The sequence below is a fragment of the Oncorhynchus masou genome, chromosome 15 (genome assembly GCF_036934945.1).
Source record: "Oncorhynchus masou masou isolate Uvic2021 chromosome 15, UVic_Omas_1.1, whole genome shotgun sequence".
Classification (NCBI taxonomy): Eukaryota; Metazoa; Chordata; class Actinopteri; order Salmoniformes; family Salmonidae; genus Oncorhynchus; species Oncorhynchus masou.
In genome coordinates, this window is record NC_088226.1 from 50,885,204 (window position 1) to 50,901,809 (window position 16,606).

A 16,606-nucleotide genomic window follows, 5' to 3' on the forward strand; every position below is an offset into this window, starting at 1 on the left:
CGCGTGGTGCCAGAAAAACAACCTCTCCCTCAACATGATCAAGGCATTGGAGAGGATTGTTGGTTACAGGGAAAGGAGGAACGAGCACGCCCCCATTCTCATCGATTGGGCTGCAGTGGAGCAGGTTGAGAGCTTCAAGTTCCTTGGTGTCCACATCACCAACAAACTATCATGGTCAAAACACACTAAGACAGTCGTGAAGAGGGCATGACAACACCTATTCCCCCTCAGGAGACTGAAAAGATTTGACATGGGTCCTCAGATCCTCAAAAGGTTCTACAGCTGCACTGTTGAGAGAATCCTGACTGGTTGCATCACTGCCTGGTATGGCAACTGCTCGGCCTCTGACCGCAAGACACTACAGAGGGTAGTGTGTATGGCCCAGTACATCACAGGGGCCAAGCTTCCTGCCATCCAGGACCTCTATACCAGGCGGTGTCAGAGGAAGGCCCTGAAAATTGTCAGACTCCAGCCACCCTAGTTATAGACTTTTTCTCTCTGCTACCGCACGGCAAGCGGTACCACAGTGCCAAGTCGAGGTCCAAAAGGCTTCTAAACAGCTTCTACCCCCAAGCCATAAGACTGCGGAACAGCTAATCAAAGGACTAGCCAGACCCCTCTTTTACACTGCTGCTACTCTCTGTTTATTATATATGCATAGTCACTTTAATTCTACCTGCATGTACATATTACCTCAATTACCTCGACTAACCGGTGCCCCCACACATTGACTCTGTACCGGTACCCCCTGTTCATAGCCCCGCTATTGTTTTTTTAATGCTGCCGTTTAATTATTTGTTACTTTCATTGTCCATTTTTTTTACTTAACATTTTCTTAAACCTTCTTAAAGCATTGTTGGTTAAGGGCCTGTAAGTAAGCATTTCACTGTAACTTCTACAGCTGTTGTATTTGGTGTATGTGACAAATAAAATTTGATTTGATGAAACTGGCTCTCATGAGGACCGCCAGAGGAAAGGATGACCCAGAGTCACCTCTGCTGCAGAGGATATATTCATTAGAGTTACCAGCCTCAGAAATTGCAGCCCAAATAAATGCTTCACAGTAACAGACACATCTCAACATCAACTGTTCAGAGAAGACCGCATGAATCAGGACTTCATGGTCCAATTGCTGAAAAGAAACCACTACTAAAGGACACCAATAATAAGAAGAGACTTGCTTGGGCCGAGAAGCACGAGCAATGGACATTAGACCGGCGGAAATCTGTCCTTTCGTCTGATGAGTCCAAATTTGTCTTTGTGAGACGCAGAGCAGGTGAACAGATGCTTTCCATATGTGTGGTTCCCACCGTGAAGCATGGAGAAGGAGGTGTGATGGTGTGGGTGTGCTTTGCTGGTGACACTGTCAGTGATTTATTTAGAATTCAAGGCACACTTAACCAGCATGGCCTCCACAGAATTCTGCAGCGATATGCCATCCCATCTGGTTTGTGCTTATTGGGACTATAATTTGTTTTTCAACAGGACAATCGCCCAACACACCTTCAGGCTGTGTAAGGGCTATTTGACCAAGAAGGAGAGTGATGGAGTGCTGCATCAGATGACTTGACCTCCACAATATCATGACCTTAACCCAATTGAGATGGTTTGGGATGAGTTGGAACCACAGAGTGAAGGAAAAGCAGCCAACAAGTGCTCAGGATATATGGGAAATCCTTCAAGACTGTTGGAAAAGCATTCAGGTTGAAGCTGGTTGAGAGAATGCCAAGAGTGTGCAAATCTGTCAATGAAGCACAGGTTGGCTATTTTAATCTCAAAGATAAAATATATTTTGATTTGTTTAACACTTTTTTGGTTACTACATGATTCCATATGTGTTATTTCATAGTTTTGATGTACTCACTATTATTCTACAATGTTGAAAATAGTAAAAATACAGAACAACCCTTGAATGAGTACTGTAGGTGTGTCCAAACTTTTGACTGGTACTGTATGTACATAGCCACTGAAAAGAACAATGGTTTGTAACTGACATCCTGAATGGTTGAACGATCTGCCAGCAGGCACTCCCTCCATATTAGACTCATTACAGAGGAGGAGATTGCCATTGGCATATTGGGAATAAACTGGAAATGGCAGCTCATCATTTCCAGGCGTCATTACGTGTTACAGTCAGTGGCTAAGCTAAATAGATGAGAAGGCCTGGACAAAGTGTTTCTGTTGTGCAGGTGAAAAGTTTCAAAGAGAAAAGATCTAGAAGAATATGTGCATTTGTCATTCTACTACTAGGGTGACTTCAGTTATGATCCTGACTGGACTCTCCCCTCTAGGCATCCCGATGACCAGAGCCAGCATCAGGAGTGCTAAGAGAGGACCCACCGCTTATTTGAAGCGCAAGGAGCGTCTGCTGCGGATCTCTCTCCGGCGCATGGTGAAGACACACATCTTCTACTGGACCGTACTGGGCCTGGTGGCCCTCAACACACTCTGTGTTGCCATCGTCCATCACAACCAACCCCACTGGCTGTCTGTGTTCCTCTGTAAGTCACACTCACACACACACACACACACACACACACACACACACACACACACACACACACACACACACACACACACACACACACACACACGGGTACGTACCATCATCTCCATCCAAAATAAATCATGTCTGGTGACGTTAATCTTTGAGATGTTTGTTTCTTACTGTGTTCATGAGGGTTGTTGTTGTTCGTATTTCAGACTATGCAGAGTTCCTCTTTCTGGGTCTGTTTCTCACTGAAATGTGTTTAAAGATGTACAGCCTGGGACCCAGACTCTACTTCCACTCCGCCTTCAATCGCTTCGACTGCGGGGTGAGTTTTTATTTTTCTCCTTCATCCCTAACCAACATTAGAGAGAAGATGCCAGAGGGAAAGACAGGGACATAGATTGTAACATTGCACCCATTATGAGGGAGTGAGAGGAAATGATTTACTTAAAACATTGGACAGTGACTTAAAGACTTCTTAATTAAATTAACACTGATGGGCATAATTTAGTTAATGAAGTGCAGTTAATGTCTCTGTTTCTGTCACTTCTGGTCGTGGCTAGACGGGATACAGCTTACCTCAAAGTGACGTCAAAAGTTGCTTGTTTGATTCCCATCTGGATAATTTTTTTATTTGAACCCTTTTCCTAACCTTAACCTAATTCTCCTGATCTGCAGTGTAAATTATCCTAACATGCTATGAAAAAAGTAACTTCTGACACTGTATACCAACTATATAAAACCGTCACCTCTGCACTCATGCGCAGACAGACATCCTTTGTCTTTGTCTCTCTGTTTACTGTATGTTGAAGGCTGCTGTTGGTGTGTTTCAGCTGTCAGTGATATTGTTACTGGGTCTGTTAACAGGTGATAGTGGGAAGCATCTTTGAGGTGATGTGGGGCTTCTTCAGGCCTGGCATGTCCTTTGGCATCAGTGTGCTGCGTGCGCTCCGTCTGCTGAGGATATTCAAGATCACCAAGTTAGTCCAAGGACTCCTCACTACTCCTGTCTATTACTTTATAACATTATTCTTGCAGCATGCAATGAGGCAACGCATAGCAAGCAGCAGGTTGGCATTTATTGTCTTGATTCTTGCCTTGGAGGCAGCTCTACAAAAAGGTAACTTGCTGGCACATGACCAGATGCCTAACCCTAACATTAAATTAAGGGTAATTTTTGTTTTAATTATTCTTTACGATAATAGCCAATTTCAACATTGCAACTGGCCCATCAAGCGGAAATCGCTCAGTTCTGCCTCCAGGGCAAGATTCATGTCAATAAACGTCAACCTGCGAGCAAGCACTGGCACCAAGGTATCAATGTCCTAGATTTAGGTTGCTGGGTGTTACATAGGTGTCACGTCCTGACCATAGAAATACTTTATTTTCTATGGTGCAGTAGGTCAGGGCCTGACTGGGGGGTGTTCTAGTTTATTATTTCTATGTATAGTCTAGTTTTTGTATTTCTATATTGGCCTGGTATGGTTCCCAATCAGAGGCAGCTGTCTATCGTTGTCTCTGATTGGGGATCATATTTAGGCAGCCTTTTCCCACCTGTTGGGGATCTTGTTGTGGGATCTTGTTTTTGTACGGTTGCTTTTGAGCCCTTCAAGGCTGTACATTTGTTTGTTTGTTTGTTTGTTTGTCTCTTTATTGTTTTGTTGCTGGTTCACATTTAAATAAATTATGATTAACCAAATCACGCTGCGCCTTGGTCTACCCATTTTGACGAGCATTACAATAGGTGTGACGTTGACAGGGGTAAGATATGCAGATATGTCCATTGCAAGGCTGGTGGCAAATAGATTAACACTCACAATAACAAAATTGATACATTTTTAATTAATTGATTGTCTCTTATTTTGGCTGAATTAAATTGGAACTAATCCCGCCTCTGGTTGGTTGCGATTGACAGGTACTGGGCGTCGCTGAGGAACCTGGTGGTATCCCTGATGAATTCTATGAAATCAATCATCAGCCTCATTTTCCTCCTCTTCCTCTTCATCCTGGTCTTTGCTCTGCTGGGCATGCAGCTCTTTGGTGGCAGGTACAAGCATTTCGCTACACCCGAAATAACATCTTCTAAAATTTAATTTGAGGTACTGTACCGTAGAGCCATTCCATGTCTATCAGGTCTAGTCTAATCACAAACTACAGTGGGGCAAAAAAGTATTTAATCAGCCACCAATTGTGCAAGTTCTCCAACTTAAAAAGATGAGAGAGGCCTGTAATTTTCATCATAGGTACACTTCAACTATGACAGACAAAATGAGAAAAAAATCCAGAAAATCACATTGTAGGATTTTTAATGATGGTGGAAAATAAGTATTTGGTCAATAACAAAAGTTTATCTCAATACTTTGTTATATACCCTTTGTTGGCAATGACAGAGGTCAAACGTTTTTCACACACTGTTGCTGGTATTTTGGCCCATTCCTCAATGCAGATCTCCTCTAGAGCAGTGATGTTTTGGGGCTGTTGCTGGGCAACACGGACTTTCAACTCCCTCCAAAGATTTTCTATGGGGTTGAGATCTGGAGACTGGCTGGGCCACTCCAGGACCTTGAAATGCTTCTTACGAAGCCACTCCTTCGTTGCCCGGGCGGTGTGTTTGGGATCATTGTCATGCTGAAAGACCCAGCCACGTTTCATCTTCAATGCCCTTGCTGATGGAAGGAGGTTTTCACTCAATCTCACGATACATGGCCCCATTCATTCTTTCCTTTACACGGATCAGTCGTCCTGGTCCCTTTGCAGAAAAACAGTAGAAAAAAATCACAGTAGGCATGGTGTTCTTTGGATGCAACTCAGCATTCTTTGTCCTCCAAACACGACGAGTTGAGTTTTTACCAAAAAGTTATATTTTGGTTTCATCTGACCATATGACATTCTCCCAATCTTCTTCTGGATCATCCAAATGCTCTCTAGCAAACTTCAGACGGGCCTGAATATGTACTGGCTTAAGCAGGGGGACACGTCTGGCACTGCAGGATTTGAGTCCCTGGCCTCGTAGTGTGTTACTGATGGTAGGCTTTGTTACTTTGGTCCCAGCTCTCTGCAGGTCATTCACCAGGTCCCCCCGTGTGGTTCTGGGATTTTTGCTCACCGTTCTTGTGATAATTTTGACCCCACGGGGTGAGATCTTGCGTGGAACCCCAGATCGAGGGAGATTATCAGTGGTCTTGTATGTCTTCCATTTCCTAATAATTGCTCCCACAGTTGATTTCTTCAAACCAAGCTGCTTACCTATTGCAGATTCAGTCTTCCCAGCCTGGTGCAGGTCTACAATTTTTTTTCTGGTGTCCTTTGACAGCTCTTTGGTCTTGGCCATAGTGGAGTTTGGAGTGTGACTGTTTGAGGTTGTGGACAGGTGTCTTTTATACTGATAACAAGTTCAAACAGGTGCCAATAATACAGGTAACGAGTGGAGGACAGAGGAGCCTCTTAAAGAAGATGTTACAGGTTGGTGTGAGCCAGAAATCTTGCTTGTTTGTAGGTGACCAAATACGTATTTTCCACCATAATTTGTAAATAAATTCATTAAAAATCCTACTATGTGATTTTCTGGATTTTTTGTATATTTGTAGTGTACCTATGCTGAAAATTACAGGCCTCTCTCATCTTTTAAGTGGGAGAACTTGCACAATTGGTGGCTGACTAAATGCTTTTTTGCCCCACTGTATGATGGATACTGGCAGTCAATGTAATCAAAGTGAATGTAGTACAATTGATTGTTTGGTGTGTGTCATCATGCTGCCATGCTTCTTGTGATAAATGTAATATTACAGTGTACATTTTCATCCCCTGTTGCACATTTGGAAACAACCTGACAGGACTCAGTCTTGCCCTAGCAGATTCTGTCACACATCTAGTCTTAGTTGTTGTGCCACTATGTTCCCACGGGTAAAGGACCGTTTCTGGGGAAACTGTCACTTCAATGAATGCAGTGCATAGAGACAGACATTGCCTGGCCACTGGAATACAGAAAACTAAACAGACCTTGGAAAAACTTTCCCTTCTATTACCCAGAAAAGGAAAATTCAACAACTGGTTTCTCTGTCTGGGAAGAAATAATCATTTAAAATCTTGGCTCAACTCAATGTCCTCTCGGTCTTCCTCTTTCAATGCAGGTTCATCTTTGAAGACTACACTCCTACAAACTTTGATACTTTTCCTGCAGCCATCATGACTGTATTTCAGGTCTGGCCCATCTCAATTGTTTTGTGTTTTTGATTTAGGAAGCGATCTGTATGATTGACCGGAATCAAAGCTTTGCATGTGGAAATCTTACATTGTCAGGAACCTACAGATCTACATGTGTATCCTGTCTGAATGTTGGTGTGTGGTACGCCTTATCTAGATTCTGACAGGAGAAGACTGGAATGAGGTGATGTACAATGGGATCCGCTCCCAAGGAGGAGTGAAGTCAGGAATGTGGTCCTCCGTATACTTCATTGTACTCACACTCTTTGGTAACTGTATCCTTTCTCAGCCAGAAAACCACTTTCCCTACTGCGTATGTAAGATGTGTGGATTCTGTAGATTATTTGATTGTTTTAGGTCCTTGACATGACTGTGACCAGACACGCTGTTGAATGTTTTCTTGGCCATCGCTGTGGACAATCTGGCCAATGCTCAGGAACTAACCAAGGTAAAACCTCCTTTCAAGAATGTATTAGTCTTCTCACAATTGAAGATGATAGCTGCTCTCAACAACATCAGTGATTTTCTAAAATGTTCAATGCAATCTTATATTTAGGATGAAGAGGACGAAGAGGCTGCTTTCAATCAGAAACATGCTCTCCAGAAAGCCAAGGAAGTAGGGGCCATGTCTTCCCTGATGTCATCAGAGTAAGTTGTGTGTGTACCCCTGCTGCCTGTTCCCCTTCCTCTCTGTCGCCCTCAGGACTCAACCAGACTGCTAACTAACAGTACTAACACTGTGTCGTCTCACCAGGGGCTGCTTCTGCAGCACAGCCAACATTAAAGGACGGGAGAGATTGAGGCTGAGAAAGTTTCACTATGTGCAATTTTCTTACGTAGTGCTATGCCTTGGAATTAGGGTTTTGAAAAAGGACAGGGGAATTTCTCTTGTAATGCATAAGAGCCCCAGGTTTAAACTAGATTCGATTCTAGTTTGTGTTACTGGTTACTTGATTTAGTTAGTTTGATCTAGGTACAGGCTCCTGTAAGTGGAGCTGTATTATGGAGCCCCAGACAGTCGTAGAGACCTTCATAATGAGTTCATATCACCATGGCTACCAGCAGGCTTCCTAGTATCTGCAGGGATGAGCCTATACCATCGTCATAGAGACAGCATTACTGGCATCCAAATTATTATATCATTCCCATGAGAGAAATTTACTGCAGTACTTAGGCTCCCTCATTTTCACAAGACATTATGTTTTTAGCATTATGTTTTTAGAAGAATTACCAAGTATTAGGAATGGTATGGGTTACATACATACATCTGGACAAGCCAATTGGGTTACAAGAGATGAGTCATAAAGTAATGTTATTTAATCAAAGCTCACAATATTGATTTCCTATATGGATGGTCTGCCTCACAGAACTTACAGGACTCCCAGTCTGTCTGGTGGAAATGTATGTACATGCACATGGTGTAGCATAGCGTGGGGACACACTATGGTACAAGATGAGGACACGCTATACTACAAGATGGGGACACACTATGGTACAAGATGGGGACACACTATGTTACAAGATGAGGACACGCTATACTACAAGATGGGGACACACTATACTACAAGATGGGGACACACTATGTTACAAGATGAGGACACGCTATACTACAAGATGGGGACACACTATACTACAAGATGGGGACACACTATACTACAAGATGGGGACACACTATATTACAAGATGGGGACACACTATGGGGACACACTATACTACAAGATGGGGACACACTACAAGATGGGGACACACTATGTTACAAGATGAGGACACTATGCTATGGGGACGGGGACACACTATACTACAAGATGGGGACACACTATACTACAAGATGGGGACACACTAGGTTAGAAGATGGGGACACACTATGTTACAAGATGGGGATACACTATTCTACAAGATGGGGACACACTATTCTACAAGATGGAGACACACAATACAATATGGGGACACTATACTACAAGATGGGGACACACTATGTTACAAGATGGGGACACTATACTACAAGCTATACACACTATGTTACAAGATGGGGACACACTATACTACAAGATGGGGACACACTATACTACAAGATGGGGACACACTATACTACAAGATGGGGACACACTATACTACAAGATGGGGACACACTATACTACAAGATGGGGACACACTATGCTACAAGATGGGGACACACTATTCTACAAGATGGGGACACACTATTCTACAAGATGGAGACACCCTATTCTACAAGATGTGGACACACAATACAAGATTGGTGGGACACTATACTACAAGATGGGAACTCACTATGTTACAAGATGGGGACACACTATGTTACAAGATGGGGACACACTATGTTACAAGATGGGGACACACTATGTTACAAGATGGGGACAAACTATACTACAAGATGGGGACACACTATACTACAAGATGGGGACACACTATACTACAAGATGGGGACACACTATACTACAAGATGGGGACACACTATACTACAAGATGGGGACACACTATGTTACAAGATGAGGACACGCTATACTACAAGATGGGGACACACTATACTACAAGATGGGGACACACTATACTACAAGATGGGGACACACTAGGTTAGAAGATGGGGACACACTATGTTACAAGATGGGGATACACTATTCTACAAGATGGGGACACACTATTCAACATGGGGACATCCTATTCTACAAGATGGAGACACCTACAAGATGGGGACTTATACTACAAGATGGGGACACACTTCTACAAGATGTGGACACACAATACAAGATTGGGGACACTATACAAGATGGGGACACACTATACTACAAGATGGGGACACACTATGTTACAAGATGGGGACACACTATGTTACAAGATGGGGACACACTATGTTACAAGATGGGGACACACTATACTACAAGATGGGGACACACTATACTACAAGATGGGGACACACTATGTTACAAGATGGGGACACACTATACTACAAGATGGGGACACACTATACTACAAGATGGGGACACACTATACAAGATGGGGACACGCTATACTACCAGATGGGGACACACTATATGGATGGGACACACTATGTTACAAGATGGGGACACACTATGTTACAAGATGGGGACACACTATGTTACAAGATGGGGACACACTATACTTACAAGATGGGGACACACTATACTACAAGATGGGGACACACTATACAAGATGGGACAACTATGATGGGGACACACTATACTACAAGATGGGGACTATGTTACAAGATGGGGACACACTATGTTACAAGATGGAGACACACTATACTACAAGATGGGGACACACTATGTTACAAGATGGGGACACACTATGTTACAAGATGGGGACACACTATACTACAAGATATACTACAAGGGGGACACACTATACTACAAGATGGGGACACACTATGTTACAAGATGGGGACACACTATGTTACAAGATGGGGACACACTATGTTACAAGATGGGGACACACTATGTTACAAGATGGGGACACACTATACTACAAGATGGGGGCACACTATGTTACAAGATGGGGACACACTATGTTACAAGATGGGGACACACTATACTACAAGATGGGGGCACACTATGTTACAAGATGGGGACACACTATGTTACAAGAAGGGGACACACTATGTTACAAGATGGGGACACACTATGTTACAAGATGGAGACACACTATGGGGGCACTACAAGATGGGGACACACTATGTACAAGATGGGGACACACTATACTACAAGATGGGGACACTAGACTACAAGATGGGGACACACTATGTTACAAGATGGGGACACACTATACTACAAGATGGGGACACACTATACTACAAGATGGGGACACATATGTTACAAGATGATGGGACACACTATATACAAGATGGGGACACACAAGATGGGGACACACTATGTTACAAGATGGGGACACACTATGTTACAAGATGGGGACACACTATGGGGACACACAAGATGGGGACACACTATACTACAAGATGGGGATGGGGACACTATACTACAAGATGGGGACACACTATACGACAAGATGGGGACACACTATACAAGATGGGGACACACTATACTACAAGATGGGGACACACTATACTACAAGATGGGGACACACTATGTTACAAGATGGGGACACACTATACTTCAAGATGGGGACACACTATACTACAAGATGGGGGCACACTATGTTACAAGATACACACTGTTACAAGATGGGGACACACTATACTACAAGATGGGGACACACTATACTACAAGATGGGGACACACACAAGATGGGGACACACTATACTACAAGATGGGGACACACTATGTTACAAGATGGGGACACACTATACTACAAGATGGGGACACACTATACTACAAGATGGGGACACACTATGTTACAAGATGGGGACACACTATGTTACAAGATGGGGACACACTATGTTACAAGATGGGGACACACTATGTTACAAGATGGGGACACACTATACTACAAGATGGGGACACACTATGTTACAAGATGGGGACACACTATGTTACAAGATGGGGACACACTATGTTACAAGATGGGGACACACTATGTTACAAGATGGGGACACACTATGTTACAAGATGGGGACACACTATGTTACAAGATGGGGACACACTATGTTACAAGATGGGGACACACTATGTTACAAGATGGGGACACACTATACTACATGATGGGGATACACTATACTACATGATGGGGACACACTATGTTACAAGATGGGGACACACTATGTTACAAGATGGGGACACACTATGTTGCAAGATGGGGACACACTGTTACAAGATGGGGACACACTATGTTACAAGACGGGGACACATGATATTACAGGATGGGGTCACACTATGTTACAAGATGGGGACACACTATACTACAAGATGAGGACACGCTATACTACAAGATGGGGACACACTATACTACAAGATGGGGACACACCATGTTAAAAGATGGGGACACACTATGTTACAAGATGGGTACACACTATACTACAAGATGGGGACACACTATACTACAAGATTGGGACACACTATACTACAAGATTGGGACACACTATGTTACAGGATGGGGACAGACTATTTTACAAGATGGGGACACACTATACGACAAGATGGGGACACACTATACGACAAGATGGGGACACGCTATACTACCAGATGGGACACTATACTACAAGATGGGGACACTATGGGACACACTATGTTACAAGATGGCGACACACTATACTACAAGATGGGGGCACACTATGTTACAAGATGGGGACACACTATGTTACAAGATGGGGACACAATGTTATGGGGACACACTATACTACATGATGGGGACACACTATGTTACAAGATGGGGACACACTATGTTACAAGATGGGGACACACTATGTTACAAGATGGGGACACACTATACTACATGATGGGGACACACTATGTTACAAGATGGGGACACACTATGTTACAAGATGGGGACACACTATGTTGCAAGATGGGGACACACTGTTACAAGATGGGGACACACTATGTTACAAGATGGGGACACACTATGTTACAAGATGGGGACACACTATGTTACAAGATGGGGACACACTATACTACAAGATGGGGACACACTATGTTACAAGATGGGGACACACTATGTTACAAGATGGGGACACACTATGTTACAAGATGGGGACACACTATGTTACAAGATGGGGACACACTATACTACATGATGGGGACACACTATGTTACAAGATGGGGACACACTATACTACAAGATGGGGACACACTATACTACAAGATGGGGACACGCTATACTACAAGATGGGGACACACTATACTACATGATGGGGACACACTATACTACATGATGGGGACACTATGTTACAAGATGGGGACACACTATGTTACAAGATGGGGACACACTGTTACAAGATGGGGACACACTATGTTACAAGATGGGGACACACTATACTACAAGATGGGGACACACCATGTTAAAAGATGGGGACACACTATGTTACAAGATGGGTACACACTATACTACAAGATGGGGACACACTATACTACAAGATTGGGACACACTATACTACAAGATTGGGACACACTATGTTACAGGATGGGGACAGACTATTTTACAAGATGGGGACACACTATACTACAAGATGGGGACACACTATACTACAAGATTGGGACACACTATACTACAAGATTGGGACACACTATGTTACAGGATGGGGACAGACTATTTTACAAGATGGGGACACACTATGTTACCAGATGGGGACACACTATGTTACCAGATGGGGACACACTATGTTACCAGATGGGGACACACAATGTTACAAGATGGGGACACACGATGTTACAAGATGGGGACACACTGTGTTACAAGATGGGGACATACTATGTTACACGGTGGGGACACACTATGCTGGCAAGGTGGGGACACAATATGCTGGCAAGATGGGGACACACTATGCTGGCAAGATGGGGACACACTATGCTGGCAAGATGGCGCTGACTGACATGGTCGCTCTGCTTCTAGCTCCATAGAGATATAGTGTGCATGTTGAAAATGAACAGCATATTGCATGGGCATTCAAACCACATGAGCGGAAAAATGCATTTTTAAATGTTTGATGGTTAAAAATGTTGGTCTCATGCTGTGCAGCATTTGTTCTCCTTGGCATTACGTTAGTACAGCAGGAGTAGATGTTAGCGGAGCTTTGGTGGATGCTACAAATATAACCAGTTCTATTCATTGCTTTGTGCAGAATTAACAAAGTAAATATTTGTCTAGATTCATCCAGTTTGAGGTGTAGGGATGGATCTGTGATTTTTGCAGGGTCCCTTAATATAATCCTTCTGACATATTCAGGGTCAGGCACTTGTCGAATCACATTGATGAGATTTAAATAACATAGAGTATCCCGGCGTCTGTGTTTGGAGAAGAGTCTTGAACTTTGGTTGCATTGCATCATGTCTGTGTTGTTTGGGGTGAAATGTTGTGACCGTCTATCTTCCTGGGGCTCTTGCACAACTGACTTTCAGAGCATGATGTTGACGAAGTGAAAAGGGTTGTAGCTTGTCTGTGACTTCTGACCTTTGGGGAGCAGAGGGTGCATGTCTCTCTCTGACCAGCATGACCAATGACAATGTGACCCTGGCACAACTTTGGGGACGAGAGCTGCGCGCATAATGCAAACTGACATGTTTGCTTTGCCTAAACAATCTTTCTTTGCTATGTTTGTGCTAATGAAGGCCATTTCTGTGTTTTATTCCTGTACCATACTGTATCTCTGAATGTCTTTAACTTGTCGTACTTCCTGAATATGTTATATGTTGCACCTGTTGATGTTAATGTTGTTCTCATTGTTCTAATAATGCTACCATCCTGTTTGTCATGTTGCGCTTTGCTTTCCTCGAGGCACACGCCAAAACATTTAGGCATCATTCATTTGGTTGAATAATTCATAAGTATTTTACTACCTGGTAAAACAGAGAATAATGATTTTGTCTATACAGAAATATAGTAGATGTACATACTGATACTGTCCATTCAAATTGACAATGGCCTCTGTAGAGTCTTGCGTTTTGGACTGTGTCTCAGGCTCTGTTTTGTCTCTGCTCACAAAAGCACTAATGTCTTGTTTTCAACCAATCGCTTATTGATAACACGGACCACACAAGAGTACAAGTACGAGTAAGTATTAACACTGTCTGTTCATTTCAATTTCAAAACAAACTGCCTGATTTTCTTAACTGGGTAAATGTTCTGTTCTCATTTTGTTGCATTCCTTGTTTTACTTCCAGAATCTTCCAGTATTTGGCTCTGCATTTTATATCAGTTCCACATCTCCCACTTTCATTATACTGTAGTTATTATAACTTCCTAGTTACATTTTGCTTAATTTACCACATAACATCTTCATTGATCCAGTAAATTGTTTTCCCTTATAAATGCTTAATAAAAATTCTGGATCTTATTTACCAAGCTTTGAAAATCAGACTAGATTGCCTTTTCTTGAATGTGTTCCAACTGCTCACTGGTTTTGTACTAATGTTTTATTTATAAGTCTATGTTTCACAAACATTTGTATACATGCTAGCATAAGAAATTCAAAAGCAATTCTTACACATTTTGGAATTGGTTTCAAGTGAAGAATAGCACTTGCAGCATTCAGTGTATATCACTGCTATAGACAAGTACTGTGTTGCTATCTCCCTTACTACTCATCCTGACAGTGTTGTTGTCCTCTCTCCCAGCAGGAGGAGGAGACCCTACCTGTATAGGAAAAGAGCGATACACAGGAGCCGGCCTGCCTACTCTCTGGAGGAGGCTGAGAGCCTCGCCGAGGGGCCCCCATGCCCGCCACTGAATTCCTCTAACTCTTTCATGTCCAGGAGGGAGAGGAGTAGACGGATGACCATGTCTGTGTGGGAGCAGAGAACCAGCCAACTGCGCAGGCACCGGCAGATGTCCAGCCGAGAGATCCTCTTCAGCAACCCCAGTGAGGAGCAGGAAGCGCCCCCTGGCTGTCCCCACCACCTCAAAGCAACAGGCACACCCACAGGCAGCCTGAAGCTGGCTGATCCCACAGCTGACCCTAAGGACTTCACAGCTAAGGCCCCAAAGCCCATGGAGATGCCCCTAGAGGAACCAGCCCTGTCCATGGGTGTCCCTGAGCCCCACTTATCCAGCCCTTTACCAGAGCCACCCGATCCCACTGACACGCCCCTGCCTGACCCCCCCACGTCCACAGCTGTGTTCATACCGGAGCCTACAGAATCTGAGCCATGCCCAGAGGGTAAGCGTGGCATCCCCAACCACTGCCACCAAGGCTTCAATGACCGCAGGAGCCCCTGGTTGAATGGGGAGAGAAGGCAGAGAGCGGTGCGTAAGTTCCGCCCTCCTGCTGGTGACACCCTGACCACTGACATGGAAGGCATGAGGCTCAGGAGGCCACAGGGCACAGGGCACTGTGAGGCTCAGGCTGGGGCCAGAGGCCTGGACTCACCTCAGGCGGAGGGCAGCAGTCGCTCTGTCAGCATGGAGAGGAAGACCCCAGAGGACCCAGTGGAGGAGGTGAGGAAAGACGGTAACAAGGGAGAAACCAGCCAACCTTCCAAGACCAGGGAGGCTGAACACAGGTGAGGAAGAGCTCACACTGATATACAGCTAGCTCTATTAATTCAATGCATAGTAGACTGTTTGTATAGTATTCTGTAGACTTTGTTTGTAAAGTGTTAACAGTCAGTATTCTCCAATTGTCAATGTATCAGAGTTCAGGGTGCCCTAAATACAACAAATCCCCAGTGAATCCAGACTCAGAGTCTGGATCTTGTTCCTTGTCCCTCTGCTCTTCCACAGACAGAGGGACCATGATCAGACTGGGGGTCCTGAGCTGCAGAACAGGGAGGGGGGTCTGCAGTCAGATCCACCCACCCTGCAGCCATCTCAGGCTGCAGTTCTGGCGCTACCAGAGGGCCCCACAGGAGACAGTGAGACCGATAGCAATGCCACCACTCTGAAGCAGTCCCCTCTGAGTTCCAGTATCGTCATCGAGGTTACCGATGTCCAGTTGTCACTAGAGCTCACCCCCATCACAGGTAACACCATCAAGGGTGTCCTTATTTTACATTCAGTGGACTCTAATCACATTCAACATAGTTCTGCTGAGAGGTGTATGAAAGCCTTTAGGAGATACCCCTGATATCACAGCATGGTACCACAATCAGAGTAGCACACCCACATTATCCACCTCTTCCAGGCAACAGTAAAGATGTGGAGGCGTCCAAGCCTGAGAAGGACGAGGAAGAGGTGGCCAACCCAGTCAATACTGTCACACCTGACAGTATGTTCATCTTCAAACCTGACAACCCGTAAGTCTCCCTCTGCTCTTCTCTGCTCCTCCTA

The 16,606-nt window shown here is 44.1% G+C and overlaps 1 protein-coding gene across 1 annotated transcript in view; it reads left to right on the forward strand.

The window, feature by feature from the left end:
• Window positions 1-16,606, forward strand: part of LOC135556401 (voltage-dependent R-type calcium channel subunit alpha-1E-like) — a 115,208-nt gene that overhangs the window by 73,123 nt on the left and 25,479 nt on the right. Inside the window, exons 13-23 of the mRNA XM_064989586.1 lie at window positions 2,292-2,501; window positions 2,704-2,816; window positions 3,359-3,471; window positions 4,407-4,538; window positions 6,622-6,691; window positions 6,852-6,969; window positions 7,075-7,142; window positions 7,251-7,342; window positions 14,956-15,840; window positions 16,061-16,299; window positions 16,461-16,572. Of these exons, the coding sequence (XP_064845658.1) occupies window positions 2,292-2,501; window positions 2,704-2,816; window positions 3,359-3,471; window positions 4,407-4,538; window positions 6,622-6,691; window positions 6,852-6,969; window positions 7,075-7,142; window positions 7,251-7,342; window positions 14,956-15,840; window positions 16,061-16,299; window positions 16,461-16,572 (2,152 nt within the window). The remainder of the gene's footprint in view (window positions 1-2,291; window positions 2,502-2,703; window positions 2,817-3,358; window positions 3,472-4,406; window positions 4,539-6,621; window positions 6,692-6,851; window positions 6,970-7,074; window positions 7,143-7,250; window positions 7,343-14,955; window positions 15,841-16,060; window positions 16,300-16,460; window positions 16,573-16,606) is intronic.